Source organism: Pan paniscus, chromosome X, assembly GCF_029289425.2.
Source record: "Pan paniscus chromosome X, NHGRI_mPanPan1-v2.0_pri, whole genome shotgun sequence".
In the NCBI taxonomy this organism is placed as follows: Eukaryota; Metazoa; Chordata; class Mammalia; order Primates; family Hominidae; genus Pan; species Pan paniscus.
In genome coordinates this window covers 155,426,766-155,449,734 of record NC_073272.2, presented here as the reverse complement: position 1 = coordinate 155,449,734, position 22,969 = coordinate 155,426,766, and the positions used below count along the sequence as shown (strand labels likewise).

Genomic DNA, 22,969 nt, shown 5'->3' with positions numbered 1-22,969 from the left:
TGCTTACACTATATACAAAGATTAACTCAAGATGGATTAAAGACTGACATGTAAAACCCCCAACTATGAAAACTCTGAAAGACAACTTAGGCAATGCCATTCAGGGCATAGGCATGGGCAAAGATTTCATGATGAAGATGCCACAAGCAATTGCAACAAAAGCAAAAAATTGACAAATGGGGTCTAATAAAATTAAAGAGCCGTGCACAGTGAAAGAAACTATCAACAGAGTAAACAGACAACCTACAGAATGGGAGAAAATATTTGCAAACTATGCATCTGACAAAGGTCTAATATCCAGCATCCATAAAGAACTTAAACAAATTTACAGGAAAACAAACAACCCCATAAAAAAGCGGGAAAAGGACATGAACAGACACTTTTCAAGAGGAGACATACATGCAGCCAACAATCATATGAAAAAAAAAAGGTCAACATCACTGATCATTAGAGAAATGCAAATCAAAACCACAATGAGATCCCAACTAATATTAGCCAAAATGGCCATTATTAAAAAGTCAAAAAATAACAGATGCTGGCGAGGCTGTGGAGAAAAAGGAATGCTTATACACTGTCTGTGGGATTGTAAACAAGTTCAGCCACTGTGGAAGACACTGTGGTGATTCCTCAAAGACCTAAAGACAGAAATACCATTCAACCCAGCAATCCCATTACTGGGTCTACACCCAAAGGACTAAAAATCATTCTGTTACAAAGACACATGCATGTGTATGCTCATTGCAGCACTACTCACAATAGCAAAGACATGGAATCAGCCTAAATCCCCAACAGTGACAGACTGGAGAAAGATAATGTGGTACATATACACCATGGAATACTATGCAGCCATAAAAAAGAATGAGATAATGTCCTTCGCAGGGACATGGATGGAGCTGGAGGCCCTTATCCTTAGCAGACCAACACAGAAAGAGAAAACCAAATACTGCATGTTCTCACTTATAAGTGAGAGTTAAATGATGAGAACATATGGACACATAGAGGGGAACAACACACACTGGGGCCTTTTGGAGGATAGAGGGTGTGAGGAGGGAGAGGATCAAGAAAAACAACTAATGGGTACTAAGCTTAACACCTGGGTGATGAAATAATCTATGCAACAAATCCCCTATGACACAAGTTTACCTACGTAACAAACCTGCACTTGTACCCCTGAACTTAAAAGTTTAAAAAAAAAAAAGGAGTTAGTGGCTAATAAACTCTAAATAAAGCATTTCAAACTTAAAAGCAAAATCTGGCCAGGTGCCGTGGCTCACGCCTGTAATCCCAGCACTTTTGGAGGCCAAGGCAGGAGGATTGCTTGAGGCCAGGAGTTTGAAACCAGCCTGAGCAGCAAAGCAAGACCCCGTTTCTACAAAAAAATAGAATTAAAAGAAAAGTTAGTTGGGTGGAGTCATGAGTGCCTGCAGTCCCAGCTACTCGGGAAGCTGAGGTGGGAGGATCTCTTGAGCCCAGCAGTTCAAGGCTACTGTGAGCTATGATCACGCCACTGCACTCCAGCCTGGGTAACAGAGCAAGACCATGTCTCAAAAAAAAAAAAAAAAATCATCATTTCTAATTTTGCCTCTTCCAAGAATGGAAGGAAATTAACCTATTCAGTACTTTTTTTTCTCTTGAAAAATACCAGTCAGTTGTTAGGCTCAAAACCCTTTGATAGAACATATCCATATCACTGGCCCCAGGGTGCTCTTGGGCATATTGGAAATCCACTCACTTAGCTCAGCTGTGGATTAGCTCAACTCTTAGTTACGAGGCCAGAACATGTCTGCATCCTCACCTCCTTAGGCCTGCAGCTCATCAGAACCAAAGACCCTGGCAGAGTTTGGTGGTAGTTCTTTTTTGTCAGACTTACAGTCAGGGGTTGGTGGGTTTGTGGGTAGCTCCATTCTAGTCCTGGGCTTTAATCTGTGAGTATGGCTTTTGTCTTCCATCTTGCTCAGGGTACTTTGGAACCGCTATACATTGCAGGAGCTTAGCTTCTGGTTACCATGGTTTGCTTCCAGAGCAACAAGCCTAGTACTTCAACATGGAGACAATTATCTTTTGTTTTTGTTTTGTTTTGTTTGTTTTGTCTTGGCCATGCCTTTTTGAGTTTACCTTTTTATATTTTGTCCATCATTGCCATGTGTTTGGAGCAGTGGGCGTTCCATAACATGAACTCACTGTACCATCACGAATGGGAAGTAAGGGGAAACCTTTTCCATGTGGATTTTACTCTTCCCTGATTCCCTAAATTGGGTTTGCAAAATACTACTGTGCACTTTCTTGATGATTCGGGCTTATCTTTATGACTGTCTGTTTTTGTGTCAGACTGTAAAGAAGTATAAAAGTCTTTAGCTTGATTAATGCAATCCACGCTTCCTTTCTGGAAAAAAAAGGGGGGGGCGCATTTTTTTACAGTTGCAATAAATCGTCTTAAGCCATGTTGGTGTATATCATATAGATTAGTGGTGGTGTTCTAGCTTACTTTCTGTGTGGGCAGGCAGGCACGGTAATTTATCCCCTGCACGACTAAAGATCACAAGGGCTAATGCTGTGTAAACCTGTGAACTCAGTGAAGGTTTTTCTCTGTTAGCCCCATCTTTCTCCATGGTCTACCCACTGATGGTGGCCACTCCCTCCAATTCAGGTACTCCCTGCAATTCAGGTACTCCCTCTCACCATCTGCTTTCTAACTTCCTCTCTGATGCCTTGACTGAGGCAGTGTCGTGTCATAGGAAGAGCACAAACTTGGAATGATCTGGGCTTGAATTCCATCTCTGACTTTTACTAGCCTGGGAAATTGTGGGAAGTTGCTTTCTTTCCTTGAGCCTGTGTTCCTACATATGCAAAGTGGGGCTAATAAATGCCAGCTAGCTGAAAAATCTATGATGAAGAATGAATCTATACATGTGTATAAAGTGTGAGCAGCACATAAAAAAACACTCAGTACATAGTAGTTGTTTATCATTGTTGACAATATCACTGCTTGAGAGAAGAGGAGGAATCAGGGCTAGGCTGTGTGTTTGACAGGAATCAACATTCTACTTAGGGGGAAGCAGCGAATTTATGACAGGCAGAATTGGAAAAGTATGTGAAAATGTTAGGGGTCAGAGAGAGTAGGCAAGTTGTGAAGCACAGATATATTGGCAAGACATCTGAACTTCTAGGCCTGAGGGTTCCTGGATAGGAAGTTGGTTTGGGGTTTTGGCAGTCCGAAGGCTGAGAGCTGAAAGAACAGAATGGTCAGGGAACAGGTCAGAGAGCCAGATGAGAAAAGCTGAGTCTGGAGAGTTTTAGGGAGAGTGGTGTGGTAATGAAGGTGTGTAGAATCAATGAGACAGGCAGGCAGACACCCATGCTCGTGATGGTGCATAGTTAAGGTGGAGCACATACTTCCACATCTAACTTCACCATCTCCCAAAACCCCACTGGAACTGCTACAAATGTGATTTTTGAAAGGATTAGAAGGATAGGAGTGAAGATGAAATAAAAAGGGTTGAAGAACAGGAAAGGAGGCAACAACTAAATTTTGGATGCTGAAGAACAGATGGATGAGTGGCAACTGACTTAGCAGATCCAAGAAGGCCACAAACTAGGAATTCTGGGACCTTAGTGGGAAAAGCAAAAAGCTAACTTGATTTACTCCTCACCCCCAGGAATCTTCAAAGGCTGGACCAAGGTAACTCTGGAAGTGGAGTTACCTCTGGAAGTGAAGGGGGGTGGGTATCAAAATAATGAAGGCTGTTTGAAAACTCTTTTAAGAAGTAGATTCATTGCCAAATCCCCTCCTGCTGTCAATGCCAGTGAGGGGCTGGCCCTTCCCTGCTCTGACAGAAGCCTGGAGTGTTATTCCCTGGAGAGGGTAAAGCAGAGGGTCTCTGGATGGGGAGTTCCCAGACTTAGTTGAGGGCTGGGGTCCTGTACTGAAAACAGGGGTGTTGAGTGGAAGCATGTGTCCTGAAAGCTGTGAACTCCCAGTCTTCTTCCCTGCCCCTGCCCCTGCCCCTAAACTTCTGGCAGCTGGAAGAGTCTTCTGTGAGCCATCTGACCAACCTAAGAGAAAAAGATCTAAGGAGACTCACACTGAAGGCTCCCCAGTAAAGGGCTCACTCAGCTGGGTTACTCCCCGATGAGGTACATATCTTGATACTGTGAGGAAGAAGACACCCATTCAATTGAGGGTACTTATTTTTGGAATAGGAGGAGAGACCTGAGCATTTTAGTTACTGCAAGGAAAGGAGCCAGGCAGAGAAGACGGAGAGATTAGACATTCTTGAGAGAAGAGGTAATTGATGGAGTGAGGCACCTGGGGAGGCAGGATGGGATCGAACCCAGAGCAGGAGTGGAAGTGACAGCCTGAGTCAGAAGAAAGCACCTTCATCTTTCACTGAGATAGGATGAAAAGAAATGAGATCTGGTTATAGACTCAATTTGATCCATTATTATTTTGCAGCTACTATATCCAAGGCGTTGTGTGGGGTAGTGTTCATTCATCCATCCACTCATTCATCCAACATTTTTTGGAGCAACTACTGTGTTCCAGGCACTGTGCTGCGTGCTGGAGATACCGAGATAAGTCAGACAAGGTTCCAGTCCTCAAGGAGCTCACAGTCACAGGACGAAAGCAGGCTCACAACATAGGGCAATATGTGCTGTGAAAACTGAGCACAGGGGGCTGTGAGAACACGGAGCAAGGGACACTGTAGAGAAGGGAATGAAGCAGGTATGGAAATGGATATAGAACAAGACATGGACTGCTCTGTGCATTCAAGGGCAGAGAGATCTCATCCAGCAGGGCCCATCTGCAGAGGTTTCATGAAGTTAGGTGGTCTTTGAGTTGAAACCGAGAGGATGCCTAGGGTTTCTTTCAACCTGCAGTGACGTGGGGGTGGGGAAGGGGTGCCCACCAAGAGGTGAAAACAGATGCAAAGATCCAGAGGCAGGAAATTGCAAGAGGACATGTTCAGGGTAGAGGGAGAGGCCCTGGTTGAGCATCTGAGAAGCCCTGGTTGAGAGTATGCTGAGGCAAGTGGTAGGAGGTGCAGTTGTGAAGCAGGAATAGGATGAGATGCAAAAAATATCACTGAAGCAACATCACAAATTGCAGCCGGGTTGAACAAATGCATTGTGTAAAAAACACCAGACCGTGAAATGAGAAACCCGATTCTGTTTGAGGCCCAGCTCTGAAACAAACTTGCTCTTGATGTGGTGTGTAGTGACTCAGTTAACGTCTCTGAACATTGGTTTCTTCATCCATCAAGTGGTAGCAGGAACACCTTTCCTGCCTGTCTCATGGGGTTCTCGTGAGGAGCATATAAGTCAGTGTACAAGAAAACACCTTTAAAAAAACAACAACAACAACTCTTTAAAGTGGCGGTGCACACACGTGAAGGCTTATTATTGAGGAGACGCTTGTGCTGGGAACACAACCCTAACCCTAACCCTAACCCCTAACCCTAACCAGGGGAGCAAATGTACTGAAATATTCTCCTAAAGGGATCCAACAACATTCCGAAACTAGTTGTTAGGTAACATGGGGAGCGAATCAACTCCTGTTAATTTTGGAATGTCTATATGTCAAATTTACATACAATAAAAATAGATTTGTACTATCCTGGCGGTCTACCGATGATAGTACAACAGGAATTATACACACAAAAACATGCAAATGTCCGATTGTTCTTCATTCACTCAACCAACATTCATTGACCATTCTGCTGTGCACTGAGGGCAGGCACGGTGGAGGCCAGACAAATAGAATTTCTGCCCTCAAGATCTCCTTGTACCACGGGAGACACATGTATTAACAGCCAATGTTAACACCAGGTAAGCACAAGGAGTCTGTGGGAGCTCAGAACAAGGGTACCTAAACCAGTCTTTTGCAGCTGAGGTTGTATTAATATGAAGTAGTACCATTGCCCCGATTTTACAGATGAGGAAACTGGGAGTTAGAGAGCAAGTGACAGAGCCAGTACTCTAACCCAGCTGTTTTAATTCTGAATCCAGGGCTTTTTCTGTCTCGCCACAGCTGCCTCTTTTGCTTTGTAAATACTTTAGGTCTAATGCATATGGCAAAAGATAAGTTGTCTTGTGTGTCCCTGCCCATCCTAGACTGCCTGCTCCTTTCCAGAGACAAACAGGAATTTGGGGGTTAGAGCACTTCCGTGTGTCCAAAATGTTATATTTCAGATATAAGTAATAATAATAATAATTAATAATTAATAGTAAAAGTCCTCACCCTATCTATAAGTTCCTTTTGAAAGCTTCTCAAGAGTCCAGGAGTGTGTGTGCACACACGCGTGTACGTGCGGGTGTATATGTGTGCACGTGTACATGCACGCATGCAAGTGGGTGCGTGTGCATAGGCGTTTGGAGTAGGGAAGGTTGGGAAGCACTGGCTCCTGCATTTTCAACAAACCTGGATACAGAGAAAATGGAAAATGAGCCCAAACAAAAAGGAACTTGCAGAAGAAGGCAGGTGAAAATAACCAATGAGAGAAAAGAGTTCTCAGGAGACACCAGGAAAGCAGTGTCTGCTGGCCACATCTACTGCTTCACTGGCAGTTCCATTAAAATAAAATATATTCCACTAAAATATATATAGGGAAAGTGGTTTCCTCCATCATGTTCTTCTGGGAATTTTGTGGAAATTTCCTGACGTTGTGTGAGTCATAAAAGGAAAAAGAAATAATTTCCATTTCTGGAAATATTGCAGATTACATAACCCGAAATCCCTCCTTGCTACACAACACCTAAAAAAGCTGGGTAACTAGTGGTCTGTGGTTGCCAAAAATGACATCCTGTGAACATCCGGGAGCCTCAAGCAATCCCAACACTACGGCAACTGAAAAAAAAAAAAAATGAAGAGATTGCACTAAGTAGCTCGTAAGATCCCTTTCATCCATTTCTTTGCACCATATCATTCTTTAGTTCTTGTATTCACTCATTCACTGGAACATTTACTGAGCACTGATTCTATATCAGGTATTGGCTGCGTTGTGTTTTGATGAATACAAAGTTGAAAGGCATGGTCCCTGTATTCAAATAGCTCACCACGTTGTGCAGTGGCTCTTGACCGGAGCTGCACATCGGAATCACTTGAGAAGGTTTGCAACAATGCATATGCCTGCCTTCCTCGCTGCCCTCAAGATTCTAACTTCATCCTGGAGGGAAATGAATAGCCCGGCATTCTTTCTGTGTTGATTTCTGAAACCCAGAGCCTGAAGGGAATTCAAAGTGTTAGACAGCATTCTATAGAAATATGAAAGGGAAAGGATTTCTTCTGGACAGGATAGATCCTCAAGCTCGGGGGAAGGTGCAGAAGAGGCGAGACCTCTGTCATTTCCAAGAGGAGTGGGAACCTGGGCCCTGCTGCCCGACAGCAATGCCAAGGAGAGACATGGATTGATTTGAGAGGCATTTTGAAGGTAGAGTCCACTGAACTTGGTGTCCAATTAATTGTGAGAGAGGGGTTGAGGGAGAGGAAGGTGTCAAGATGACTCCCAGGTTACTGGTTTGGTCAACTGGGCACACCTTATTCACACAGGGAATATTAGAAGAGGAGAGAGCTTGGAGAGAAGATGTTTTCAGTCTTGGATATATTTGAGTTTGGGGTGCACGTGGAACAGAACATCCAGGCAGGGAAGTCCAAGAGGCAATTGGATACTCTTACCTGAAGCTTAGCAGAGTGTTCAACCTTGTATATCATTTTAAAGTGATTGCATCACTCCCAACCCTCTTAAAAACTTTCTGAGTAAAGCATAATACCAACTTTATACATTTCCTTTCAAAGAGTACACAAAAATCAGTTCTTTGTGCCTCAGGGAAGAGCCACACCCAGTTATCTATATAACCATATTTTGAGTACCACCTCGTGACTTTTCTGCAGCCTTCAGTACCTGCTTTTAAATGGTCACATATAATAAATGCACTAAAAGTAGCCATGTCTCACCACCGTTTGCTTAGGGCAGGATTCCCATCAGCAATGGATCTTCATATTTTTCCACTTCTGAGCCTAGGGAAGAAAAATCCATGAAGGTAACCAGTTCATAAAGTGGCTCTTCTTCCCAAAATTTCTTGTGACATGTGGCTTTGAGCAATTAGGGCTCTTTCAACCCCTGAGTGTCTGGCACCCCAAAGCACCAATCTTTCTTTGAGGCTACATATTCATGAAAAGTCTTCCCCCGCCCCCATCACATTCCTCTTCCAGAGAATTTGTGGGAGCTTCTTAGTGCTCTGGGAGTTTTAAAGGGGAAAGCAATTTCCATTTCTGGAAACAGTGCACACTAGATAACCTGAAAACCCTCCTGTTACAAAGCACCTTTTAAAAGGCAGGATAAAATTTAATAAATATTCCTTTTAATGCACATGTGATGAACTTATGGTGGAAGTTGACCCTCAGGTGTCAAAAAACAAAGAGGAACCTAAAGAGCAGATCAATGGGCATTTGAATTTATGTTAGGGTGGTAGGGGAATGGATTCAATAACCACCAGGGAGAGGAGACAAGCCTTGGTGCCTCACAAGGGCTACACAGTCAGTGAAAGGATGGACTAGGAAAAAAAAGTCTTCCCACCACCATGGTGAGATGACAAGAGAGTTTGTTTCTTCATGGGTTCTGGTGGGAGAAAATAAAATGCTTCCCCTGGTCATTTGTAACTCTAAGGCTATTGTCATGTAGGTCTAGGGTTGGAATTAATACCTCTTATTTAGGTCTTGAAAACCCCAAGCTTACACATTAACATCAAAAAGATAACAGCCAGAGATACACCCCCAGTCAAACCTCACTGAAGTCACACAGATGAAGCCGTTTGAACAAATCCCTAAACTCACAAACAAAATTATAAAACACCTGAGGAAAAAAAAAACCACCTGTGATTGAGTATCAGCAAACACAATGATGAGCAGGATTACACTACCAAAAACTTTAGATAATAGAGCCAACCGAGAGTATAAAATAAGTTTGTGTAAGATACTTAGAAATAATAAGGAATCCAAACATATGAGAAAGATCAAGATTCTACGGAAAAAGAAGAGGCCGGTTTCTTTCTTTAAGGAACCAAATAGAACTTCCGAAAATGAAAGACATTATTTCCAGTGACAGCAAAAGATCAGAGGATGGGTTTAAAAGCAGATTCATCTGCTTTAGTGAACTGGAAGATAGAAGTAAGGAAATTATTCAGAAGGCAGCAAGGAGAGATAGCAAATGTATAAACGGTTAAGAGATACAGAAAAATGATGCAAAGGTCCAAAAAACCTCTAATAGGAATGACAGAATCAGAGAATAAAGAGAGCAGGGGTAAACCAATAATCAAAAGGATACTGGCTGGAAATTTTCAGATTTGAAAACAGACATAGTTCCTCGTATTCTAAAAGCATGAGCCACAGCAAGAATCAATAAAACTGAATCACAGGGGAACCGGCGCAGGTCAACAAAGAAAAGGGGAAAGATCTTAAAATCAACCAGAAAGAAAAGACACAGTGCTATCAAAGGGATAATAAACTGACAGCAGACTTCTCACCAACTGCAATAAAAATGGAATCATATCACTAATGCATTCGGGGAATGGGGGGAAATGTCATACCCAACTAAACTACAATTCAAGAATGAGTGAAATAAAGATATTCTTTTTGATATATTTTAAAATATTTATTTATTTATTTGTTGAGACAAGGTCTCACTCTGTCGCCCAGGTTGGGGTACAGTGGTGCGATCATGGCTCACGGCAGCCTCGATCTCATGGGCTCAAGGGATCCTCCTGCCTCAGCCTCCCTAGTAGCTAGGACTACAGGTGTGCACCTCCATGCCTGGCTAATTTTTTTTTTTTCCCGAGTAGCTGGGACTACAGGTGAGCACCACCACTCCCGGCTATTTATTTATTTATTATTTTGTAGAGACAAAGTCTCATTATGTTGCCCAGCCTGGTCTTGAACTCCTGAGCTCAAATGATCCTCCCACCTCGGCCTCCCAAAATGCTGGGATTACAGGTGTGAGCCACTGCACCCAGCCAGTAAAGATATTCTTCAACAAAGGTTGAGAGGGCTGACCACTCACAAACCCTCACTGAAAGAACGACTTAAAGATGTTCTTCCATTAAAAGGAAATTGAACGAAAAGAACAAAGCAAGATGCAACAGAGGAATGGTGAACAAAGAAACTAGTAACCATGGCCATGAGCCCCAAAAAAAAAGACTGCATAAAAACAATATGACTGACCAAATTATAACTAAATACTGGACAGCATTGACTTGTAAGACAAGGTCCTTGCATTGTTTGCGGTGAAATTGGAGACGATTAAGATTTGATAAAATGAAGTGTTTGCGATTAAAAATAAAAAGACCTTGATAATTTCATATCCGTTAGTGTGGATTCAGATCCATTAGAAAGCTTACATTTATCTAAAACTAACTCCAAGTCAGCCGGAATATATCCCAGGAATAAAAAAATAACCCTTCAAAACCAGAGATTTTGTAACTGAACTCCGGTCCAGGCCATTCATCACCTGAAGGCCAAAAACTCAAAGAGAGGAGCTTTGGTGAAAGGAAAGTTAGCTTTATTTGAGAAGCCAGCAACCGGGAGGAGTCAGTGAACTAGACTTCAGTGATCACCTCTCTGAGTTGTGCCTCTGGATTAGGGGTTTTTAAGGGAAAGCAGAGGAAATAATGATCAAAACATTCTTCTAAAACGTGTTCAGTCTCAGGTGGGCAGTTAATCACTGCTTTCTTGGTCAATGTTTTGTGACCTTCTACAGGCACCGTCAGCCTATTCTTACCAGGCTGGTCAGCCCCTTCCCAGAGCTGCTGGTTGGCGTGTTTTCTTTTATCTCTGTTGAAGGTCCTGTTTTCCTGAGACTATTTTTAGTGAATAATCTACAGACTCAAGCAAAGCAATAATCACATTCAAGCAAGCAAGCTTTTATCTTAACTTGGAGTCAGTAACATTACAATTTATTTGTAAAAGATGGCAGAGTGAAGAAAGATGAAAGAATCTCCCTTCCCCGATCCTACTAAATAAATTAAAAAATAATAAATAAATAATGGTAAAAAGCAGAATGAGAAGAAGAGAAGACTAAGGAGGAGAAGAAGAGAAGACTAAGGAGGAGAAGCAGGAGAAGGAGGGAGAGAGGGAGGAAAGTGGCTTCCCAGGAATATATATATATATATTTATATGAATATACATATATGTATATATACACGTATACATATACGTGTATATATACATACATGCATTATACATGTATGTATATCTACATGTATATTATATATGTATTTATAGCTACATGTATATTATATATGTATATAAATACATGTATATTACATATATAGATATAAATATAAATACATGTATATTACATATGTATATAAATACATGTATATTACATATATAGATATAAATATAAATACATGTATATTACATATATAGATATAAATATAAATACATGTATATTACATATATTTATATAAATATAAATACATGTATATTACATATATTTATATAAATATAAATACATGTATATTACATATATATTTATATAAATATACTTACATGTATGTTACATATATATTTATATAAATATGCACACATGTATGTTACATATATTTATATAAATATACATACATGTATATTACGTATATATTTATATAAATATACATACATGTATATTACGTATATATTTATATAAATATACACGCATGTATATTACATATATATTTATATAAATATACACGCATGTATATTCCATATATCTTTATATACATATACACACATGTATATTTACATGTATTTATATAAATATACACGCATGCATATTTACACGTATTTATATAAATATACATACATGAATATTTACATGTATTTATATAAATATATGTATATCTACTTATATAAATACATGTATATCTATTTATATAAATACATGTATATTTACATAAATATAAATACATGTATATTTATGTATTTATATTATATTTATATTTATATTTATATATTATGTATTTATATAAAAAAATACATGTATATTTATATAAATATAAATACATAAATATACATGTATTTATATTTATATAAATACATAAGTATACATGTGTTTATATAACTATAAATACATATGTATTTATATAACTATAAATATATATATTATATAACTATAAATACATATATATTTATATAACTATAAATACATATATTTTTTATATATATTTATATATATTTATATAACTATAAATACATATTTATATATTTATACAACTATAAATACATATATATTTATATAACTATAAATACCTATATATTTATTTATATGACTATAAATACATATACATATTTATATAACTATAAATACATATATATTCATATATTTATATAACTATAAATACGTATAAATTTATATATATTTATATAACTATAAATACGTATATATTTATATATATTTATATAACTATAAATACGTATATACTTATATATATTTATATAACTATAAATACGTATATATTTATATATAACTATAAATACGTATATATTTATATATAACTATAAATACGTATATATTTATATATAACTATAAATACGTATATATTTATATATAACTATAAATATGTATACATTTATATATGTATATAACTATAAGTATATACAAATATAAATACATGTATATTACATATATATAAATATAAATACATGTATATTACATATATATTTATATAAATATACTTACATGTATGTTACATATATATTTGTATAAATATGCACACATGTATGTTACATATATTTATATAAATATACATACATGTATATTACGTATATATTTATATAAATATACATACATGTATATTACATATATATTTATATAAATGTACACTCATGTATATTCCATATATATTTATATAAATATACACACATGTATATTTACATGTATTTATATAAATATACACGCATGTATATTTACACGTATTTATATAAATATACATACATGAATATTTACATGTATTTATATAAATATATGTATATCTATTTATATAAATACATGTATGTTTACATAAATATAAATACATGTATATTTACATAAATATAAATACATGTATATTTACATAAATATAAATACATGTATATTTATGTATTTATATTTATATAAAAACACATGTATTTATATAAATATAAATACATGTATATTTATATAAATATAAATACATGTATATTTATATAAATATAAATACACATGTATTTATATTTATATAAATACATAAATATACATGTGTTTATATAACTATAAATACATATATATTTATATAACTATAAATCCATATATATTATATAACTATAAATACATATATATTTATATAACTATAAATACATATATTTTTTATATATATTTATATATATTTATATAACTATAAATACATACATATTTATATATTTATACAACTATAAATACATATATATTTATATAACTATAAATACCTATATATTTATTTATATGACTATAAATACATATACATATTTATATAACTATAAATACATATATATTCATATATATTTATATAACTATAAATACGTATAAATTTATATATATTTATATAACTATAAATACGTATATATTTATATATATTTATATATTTATATAACTATAAATAAGTAATTTATATATTTATATAACTATAAATAAGTATATATTTATATATTTATATAACAATAAGTATATATTTATATATTTATATAACAATAAGTATATATTTATATACATTTATATAACTATAAATAAGTATATATTTATATACATTTATATAACTATAAATAAGTATATATTTATATACATTTATATAACTATAAATAAGTATATATTTATATACATTTATATAACTATAAGTACGTATACGTACTTATGTAACTATAAGTACGTATACGTACTTATGTAACTATAAGTACGTATACGTACTTATGTAACTATAAGTACGTATATATTTATATCTACATATTTATATATAAATATACATATATGTATTTATATCTACGTATTTATATATACAAATATATACGTATTTATACATACAAATATATACGTATGTATATATGCATTTATATATAAAGATATACACATTTATATATAAATATATGCACATTTATATATAAATATATGCACATTTACATATATAAAGATATACATATATATAACATATGCACATATATACACATATGTATACATATATACATATACATACATATATACATATACATATATACATCTACATACATATATATGCATATATATAAATATATGGGTATTCATATATACATGTATATTATATAGGTGTTTATGTATTTATATATGTATTATATATGTACATATATATAGTACATATATATATATGTATAAATTCTTGTGGGGAGGATGGCTGGTTTAGCACACTTCTCATTCTGTCCCCACCCCCTGGAAGCAATACTGAGGAAAAACAATGTGAGCCAGTCAGATCCTGAGAATGGGATGTAAGCCTCTCTAACTTGAGGAGAAATGGACTGAGAGAATAAGCAGAAAAAAATTAAGTAAATACCTTTGTGAACAGAAGCCCTCAACTGCCACTCCTAGATTTCACCAGCGGTAGGAAGGCTCCCAATTCTTTCCATTTTCCAAGACACCGTGCTGAGTTGGGCAAACAAAACAAAACCCTCAGAGTAAGACACACCCTTGCATGGATGGATTAGAGCATGATACATGATATTTAGCAAGATCTTAGAAGAAAAGGTAGATTGAAATCAACATCCCGCCTGCCCTCAAATTATCACCCTCAGAATGTTAGAGCAAATAGAACGTCTGACAATGTTTTCCATAATTGAAATAAAAATAAACGGTTTAGCAATGATGCTAACAATCTACAGGGATAGAGAGGGAGAGGGAAAAGGAGAGAAGAGAGGAGAGAGAGAGGGAGGGAGGAAGGAAGGAAGAAAGAATGAAGAAAGGAGGGAAAAAGAGAAGAGGGGAGGAGGGAAGAAAGAAAAAGAAGAAAAGAAATAAGGAAATAGAGAGAAAGAGAAAGAAAGAAGAAGAAAGAAAGAAAAAAGAAAGAAGAAAGGAAGAAGAAAGAAAGAGAAAGAAAGAAACCATCATAGTGTACAAAAGACAGATAACCATCACAGACTGGAAGAATGCATAAAACAAGGAACAGATGCAACTAACCCTAGAGTTCTCTAAGCCATAGTAAAATTTAAAATATGATTTCAACTTAACAAAGTTTCAAAGACCAGATGATTGGCAACCGAATATGATTTTTTTTTTTTAAAAAAAGGAGATTACTGAGCTCAGAAAAGAAACCGAGAACTCAAAGAACCACATGGTGGATCAAAGAAGTAAATTAGGAAGAGCAAGATGCAGAAGAGACATGCACACAAATCGAAACAAGGGCATGGAGGAAGGACTTTAGATGGTCACGCTAATGCTGATCCAACATTAAGATAATTTACATGCCTTAAGTAAAGAGCCTAATAAATGGGATAGAAAAATATCCACAGATGCCATATGTGAAAAGTTTCCAGAAATAAAGGAAGAATTGAACCTGCTCCTCAAAAGGACAAAGTCTCTACCATGAAAAATTGATGCAGAACAATCAATATTGAGATATATTCTAGTTGTGTTATGGTACTTCAAAAAAAATTAAAGAATTTCTTAAATTCTTTAAATTAAAGACACCTAAGTGCGCACGCGCGCGCGCACACACACACACACATCACTTACAAGGGAACAAATTTGTTCCACTTAAATATAAAAGTAAAATGTAACATCTCCAGAATGTTTCTGCTCCTGGGTGAGATGAAGCATGCACACTCTACTGAATGCAGCTATAAAATGTGGACACAGTGCATGGGCCAGCTATTTGAGGACTCTGAAAAGTAAATGGAAGGAGGCAGACCAGGGAAAGACTACAATCTGAAGCACCACCGAAACAGCAGTGAATTTCACATTTTCCCCCCTTTAGTATCCTTGGCTCAATGTAGCCTGCAAGTTAGAAGTAGACAGTGGTGTGAACAGAGAGAGCTCTGGTTCTGACTTGAGAAGAGGGAAAAGGGAATACTAACCCTCAGCGATAGTTAAGGGAATCCCCAGTTTTTCTTTCTTCTTTTCTTTGTACTTTCATGTTCTAGCCCACAGGCAATCCTGTGGCAGCAGTGGTGGTGACAGAGGCAGTGACAGTGGCAGCCGCCAGGGCCTTCAGGTGATTAAAGCTCTGAAGGAAAGTAACCTCCCTCTCTGATTGTAGGTCCCAAAAGGGTGCCCGTGACTTCTTTTTCCCCTCTTTGGTCTTCCTGCCGAATCACACCAGAGGAAGGCAAAGGCACAGGAAGCGTGTGGCAGAGAAGAGTGACTAAAGCGACAGCAACAGCTTCATGGCTACAAGGTTGAAAAGGGGAAGCTGAGGGAACCAGAAAGTGCTGGGGAGATTGCAGGGAGGGAGGAAGTGCTTGGGAAAGTAAACCCATGAAGCTGTGTATGAGCTTCTGGGCTTACCCCCCAAGGTGTGTATGTACAGATGTGATCCTGTACGACATACGAAGGACTTTGAGAACTGCACTGAGTAAGGGATATAGACCTCGCCAGCTCCAAGACTGCTGATCATGCTTAACAGAACCAAATACCATTGCAAAGGCTTTGAAATGGAACTAACAATAAAACCCCCGGTCAGAACATGTGGCCTGAGCCTAAGTGACTGGGGGAAAAATGAGTGGACACTTGGGGATCTGTGGGAATATGACAAAAGAGCTACCTTTTGTGTCATCATAGTGACAGAAGGAAAGGAGGAAGGGGGTGGGACTGAAAAAGTATTCAAATAAATAATGGCTGGAAGATTCTAAATACGGCAAAAGACACATGCCTGTACATTTAAGAAGCTGAGTGAACCCCAAACAGAATAATCTTAAAGAAACTTACACCAAGAAGCATCACAGTCAAACTTCTGAAAACTAAGGACCTAGGAAAAAAGTCCCAAAAGCAGAGAGAGAGAGAAAGGAAACCTTACCTATACGGGAAAAGGAATTAGAATGGCAATATATTTCTCATTAGAAACCATGGAGGCCAGAGGAAGTGGCATAACACTTCTCAAGTGGCGAAACAAAAGAACCCTGTCTACAAAGTGAAATTACCTTCAGGAATGCAGGGGAAATCAAGACATTCGCAGAAGAAGGAAAAGTAAGAGAGATTGTTGCCATCAGACCTACCCTTACCTCTACGCTTAGAGAAGCTTCCTGCATGAGATTCCACTAGGCATGTAAAATGCCTTGGCTGAGCATGACCTGCTCACCAATTCTCTCTAATGTGGACATTTATCATGCTGCCCAGTATTGGGAAGATATGTCTTAGAATTTCTCACGAGCTCCTAGTACAAGTCTGGTCTAGTTTCTGCCTCCAACCCCTCCACTGAAATTGCTCTTGCCAAGGCCCCCAGCAACACTTGCATTGCTTAACTCAGTGAACAGGTTTTAATGCTTATCATTTTGGAACTCAGCAAGTGTTTCTGAGTTTGTCCCTTCTTGTTCAGTTCCTCTGGCTTCCTTCTGCACCTTTGCTCTCATCTCTTTCTGGCTTGATTATCTTTTAGCGTGCCCCCCCACCCCGCACCAACTTTATCTGTGGAGACACTCCTCTAGTCTTCTTCCAATGATGTTCCTCTTTTGCTTGCCCCTTAAAAGAAGTTGTCCTTGGTCCCCTTATGTATTCTATGTGCTCTCCCTGAATGGTCTCAACTACATTCATGGCTTCAAGAACTACCCTGATGAGTCGCAAATCTGTATTTTCAGTATTGACTTCACTCCTGAACTCCTAAGCCAAATCTCCTTCATCTCCATCTGGATATCCCACAGGCATTTCAAATTTCACACGCTCAAGACTGAACTCATCTTCCTACCCATACGCAGACCTCCTCCTTCATCCCATTTGTCCAGGAATGACTCCAAAGTCTGTGGTCACCTCACTCTATCCCTGTGGAGTCATGCTAGAGCTTTTTCACTTCCCCATCGCCACTCCCCTCCCCTGCCAACCAATGCCCCGCTTTTCCAATTGGCTAACTTGTACTCGTTCTTCGAGCTTCATATTGGACACCATTTCTCCAGGAACATTTCCCCAACCCCAAACGTCTGTGTAAAGTACTCCTCTTATGTGTTCCTACAGCACTTTCTTAGTCCATCTGTGTTGCTATAAAGGAATACCTGAGGCTGGGTAATTTATAAAGAAAAGAGGTTTATTTGGCTCATGATTCTGCAGGCTGTACAGGAAACATGGTGCTGGCATCTGCTTGGTTTCTGGTGAGGGTCTCAGGCTGCTTCCACTCATGGCATAAGGTGAAGGGGAGCCGGCAAGTGCAGAGATCACATGGTGAGAGAGGAATCAAGGTGGGGTGGGGGGGAGGTGCTACACTCTTTTTTAACAACCAGCTCTTGTGGGAATGAATCAAGTGAGAACTCACTCATTACTGCGAGGCTGGCACCAAGCCATTCATGAAGGATCCACCCCATGACCCAAACACCTTCCATTAGACCCCACCTTCCAACACTGGGTATCAAATTTCCACATGAGATTTGGAGGGGTCAAACAAACCAAACTATAACCAGCACCTTGAACTTCCCCTCTCATAGCACTTATCACAGTATAGTGTTGTTATTGTCTGGCTCCTTGTCTGTATGTTCCACCAGACTGCATGCAGGGATCTGATCTATATTTCTCGTTGGTGTTGTCTCAATGCTTAACGCAGTATACCTGGCACTACCCTTCAATATTTTTTGAAGAATGAGCACATGAGTTATCATGTCTCCAGCTAGCTTCGCCAGTATGAGTAATATGTAGTGAGTGTCTACTGTGTGCCATTTTACTACCTAAACTTTTTATGGACTCTGTCCCCTAGTCTTATCTACCAATGCCATTGTCTTAGTTGAGATATCTGTCATTTCTTGACTGGTATAATACAGCAGCTTTCTAATTCCAATCTCAGTCCTCTCTGTTCTATTCTCCACACACAATCCTCTCTGTTCTATTCTCCACACAGCTTCCAGGGTGATATTTCTAGAGGCAAATCAGACCACGTCACTCCCAAGCTGAAAGACCACAGTGGGTTCAGTGTAGCCTACAGGGTATTCTAAAACCTCAGCATGGCATAATAGAACCTCCATGTCTTGGCTCCTGCCTACCTCTTTCCCAGCCACATCAACCACTACTGCTCCACTGGCATCGTACTCTCCAGCCTTAATGAATTGGTTGCAACTCCCCTCCTCCCACCGGTGCCTTGGCTTCTCATCATGCTACAGATTCTTTAACACACACATTGTCCTCCAAGAAGCTTGCCAGATCCACTCCTATTCTTTCAACGAAATGTTTACTGACCACTCTTTATACACTATGACCAAATAGGATTTATCCCACAAATGTAAGGTTGGTTCAACATGTGAAAATCAGTTTATATAATACACCATATCAATGGTTGGTTCAACATGTGAAAATCAATTTATATAATACACCATATTAACAGAATGCACGGCGGAGCGGGGGCGGGGGAGGGGGCTCATGGTCATCTTAATCATGTACAAAAAGGATCATTTGACAAAACGCAGTACCCTTTCATGAAAATAAATTCAACAAACCAGGAACAGAAAGAAACTTCTTCAACCTGATAGAGGGCATCCATGAAAAACCCAGAGATAATATCATACTTAATGGTGAAAGACTGGTTGAAACAACTGACTGTTGCAGATTGATCTTGGATACTGCAACTTTGCTGAGCAATGAATAACATGAAAATAAGATTAAGGAAATGATTCATTTTACAGTAGCATCGAAACAATAAAATGTCGAGGAATAAATTTAACAAAAGGTGTACAAGATGTATACTCTGAAAATTACAAGACGTTGCTAAAATAAATTAAAGAAGACCTAAATAAATCGAAAGGCATTTTGTGTTAACGGATTGGGACACTTAATATTGTTAACATGCCCATAATCTCCAAGGCAATATACAGGTTCATTGTGATGCCTGTCAGAATCCAACCTGCCTTCTTTGTAAAAACTGACAAGCTGATCCTAAAATTCATAAGAAAATGTAAGGGGCTCAGACAGCCAAAACAATCTCAGAAAAGAAAAAAGTTGAAGGACTCACACTTCCCAATTTCAAAACGTACTACAAAACCGCAGTAATCCGAAAAGGGTGGTACTGCCATCGTGATAGATACATTAGGTCAATGTTACAGAACTCAGAGTCAGGAATAAACCCATATATTTATGTAAAGTTTATTTTCAGTAAGAGTTCCGGCACCCCTCAATGGGTGGAGGGGAAGAATAATCCCCTCAACAAACTGCGCTGGGACAACTGGATAGCCACATGCAAAAGAATGCCCCTGGACCCCTACCTCACATCATGTAAAGAATTAATTCAAAATGGATCAGAGATCTAAATGTAAGGGCTGAAACTATAAAACTCTAAGAAGAAAACAGAGATGTAACTTTGCACGACCTTGGATTAGGCAACAGCTCCTTCAGTATGACACCAAAGGCAAAGCCACAGATATCTTTTCATTTGGCAAGTTGGACTACATCCAAATGTAAATCTTTTGGGCAACAAAGGGCTCTATCCAGAAAGTGAATGGGAGAAACATTTGCAAATCACATATCTGATAAGAGTCTATTTTCCAGAATATATGAATAAGTTTTAGAAGCCCACAGCCAAAATACAATCAACCGAATTAAAAAATGGGCAAAGGGCTTGAATAGACATTCCTCCAAAGCAGAGGTACAGAAGGCCAAGAAGCACATGAAAAGATGTCTTAGTCTGTTTTCTGTTGCCATAATTGAATACCCGACACTGAACAATTTATAAAGAAAAGAAATTTATTTCTTACCGTTCTGGGGACTGGGAAGTGCCCCGGCATCTGGGGATGGCAGAGGGTATCACATGGCGAGAGGGCAAGAGCGTGTATGTCGTTTCAGGCCTCTCTTCCTATTCTTATAAAGCCACCAGTCGCATCCTGGGGGTCTCACCCCGATGACCTTATCTAATCCTAATTACCGTCTCAAAGGCTGCGCCTCCAATCAACATGTGAATTTGGGGATTAAGTTTCCAAGACACACAATTTGGGGGACGCACTCAAACCACAGCAACATCATTAGCCATTTGGGAAATACAAATGAAAACCACCATGAGATAGCACTTCACACCCACTAGGATGGCTACTGTAAACAAAACAAAATGAGGCAAACAGAAAACAAGTTTTGATGAGGCTGTGAAGAAATTGGGACTCTCATGCACTACTGTTGGGAATGCGAAAGATTACAGCTGCTGTGGAAATCAGTTTGGCGGTTCCTCGATAAGTTAAACAGAATTACCACACGAGCCAGCAGTTTGACTCCTAGAAATAGACCCAAAAGAACTGAAAAGAGATATTCAAAGAAAAACCTGTAGAGAGATGGTCATGGCAGTGCCATTCACAATAGCCAGAAGGGGGAAATAACCTGTCCATCAACTGACGAGTGGGTAAACAAAATGTGGCCTCCTATTTATACAACAGAATCGTACTCATTCAAAGGAAGGAAGTAGTGATTCATGCCTCTACATGGATGAACCCTGATGAAACCATTACGCTAAGTGAAAGCAGCCAGACACACAAGGCCTCACATTTGGTCGTATAATTCCATCTATAGGAAATCTCCAGAACAGGCTAACCTCTACGGACAGAAAGCAGATGGACTAGGGGTTGCCAGCGACTATCGGGAACGTGTGTATGGGCGGGGGGAGGGGGTGTGTGTGGGAGGGTGTGGGGGCTGGTAGTGGTGGCGTGGAAGGAGGCGTGCGCCAAGTGACTGCTTATAGGTACAGGGGTTTCGGTTTCCTTTCGGGGTGTTGAAAACGTTTCGGAACTAGGTGGTCGTGATGGATGTGCAACATTGTGAAGGCGTGGTACCCATCCTCCCCTCGCCCACCCCTTTGTCTTTCCCACAGTGTTCCCATCCAGTAGAAAGGGAAAGTTCCCACTGGCAAAGAGAGGGTCACCAGCGCGATTCCCCCTGCCCCGCCCCACCCCACCCCCACGGCCCTCCAGCCACTTCTAGGCCCAGGCCTGCTCCCTCGAGGCCAATGGGAAAGTGATGAGGTCACCTGACGGACGTGCGTCCCTTGTGAGGGGCCGTCACCACATGCGTGCCCGTCACCGGATGTGCGTGCCCATTGGTCTCGGCTCCCTAGCCAATGAGGGGCTGGGCCCTGGTCGCTAGGATACACAGTACTGGACGCGCTAACTGTCCTCTTGAGAGCCATCTTGCCTAGCTGGGCCAAGCCGAGATAGCACACTCAACGCCCAGCATGCCGAGGAGGAGGAGACACCGAGGGTCCTCCGGTGCTGGCGGCCGGGGGCGGACCTGCTCTCGCACCGTCCGAGCGGAGCTTTCGTTTTCAGTGAGCCAGGTGGAGCGCAGTCTACGGGAGGGCCAGTACGCTCAGCGCCTGAGTCGCACGGCGCCGGTCTACCTCGCTGCGGTTATTGAGTACCTGACGGCCAAGGTCCTGGAGCTGGCGGGCAACGAGGCCCAGAACAGCGGAGCGCGGAACATCACTCCCCTGCTGCTGGACATGGTGGTTCACAACGACAGGCTACTGAGCACCCTTTTCAACACGACCACCATCTCTCAAGTGGCCCCCGGCGAGGACTAGCTTCTGACACCCGGCCCCTGGGACCTGACAGGTCCACTCGTCCACCCACCCGGCCCCAAACTCCCCGGCCCCAAATCCCCCGGCCTTAAACACCCTCCCCCCACAGCCCAGGCCCCAAAGTCTTGGGCCTTCATTAATTCTGTCAATAAAATGTTTAAAGGAACCCATCTGCCTGCTTCAGTCACTTTGCCTTGGGGTGGGGGTGGGGGGGCGGTGAGATGGGTTGGGGGGTTGTGAGACCTCCACAGCTGGAGGGATGGAGAGGTGGTGGGGGTCTGGGGTTGGGTGGGAGTCAGGGATGGCA

The 22,969-nt window shown here is 39.4% G+C and overlaps 1 protein-coding gene and 1 long non-coding RNA gene across 2 annotated transcripts in view; one reads left to right on the top strand and one right to left on the bottom strand.

Annotated features, from left to right (window-relative positions):
- LOC134729797 (uncharacterized) overlaps positions 1-22,969 on the bottom strand; it is a 51,370-nt gene that overhangs the window by 27,816 nt on the left and 585 nt on the right. Inside the window, exon 2 of the long non-coding RNA XR_010111232.1 lies at positions 7,952-8,014. This is a non-coding gene — a long non-coding RNA (uncharacterized LOC134729797). The remainder of the gene's footprint in view (positions 1-7,951; positions 8,015-22,969) is intronic.
- On the top strand, positions 22,129-22,825 carry LOC100984913 (histone H2A-Bbd type 2/3). Its single transcript, XM_003804315.4, has one exon. It carries the CDS (start codon positions 22,318-22,320, stop codon positions 22,663-22,665), a length of 348 nt encoding a protein of 115 aa, XP_003804363.2. The 5' UTR covers positions 22,129-22,317; the 3' UTR covers positions 22,666-22,825.

Excerpts from the sequence above, each read along its gene's own strand:
- LOC100984913 (XM_003804315.4), top strand. The coding sequence starts at position 22,318 with ATGCCGAGGAGGAGGAGACACCGAGGGTCCTCCGGTGCTGGCGGCCGG.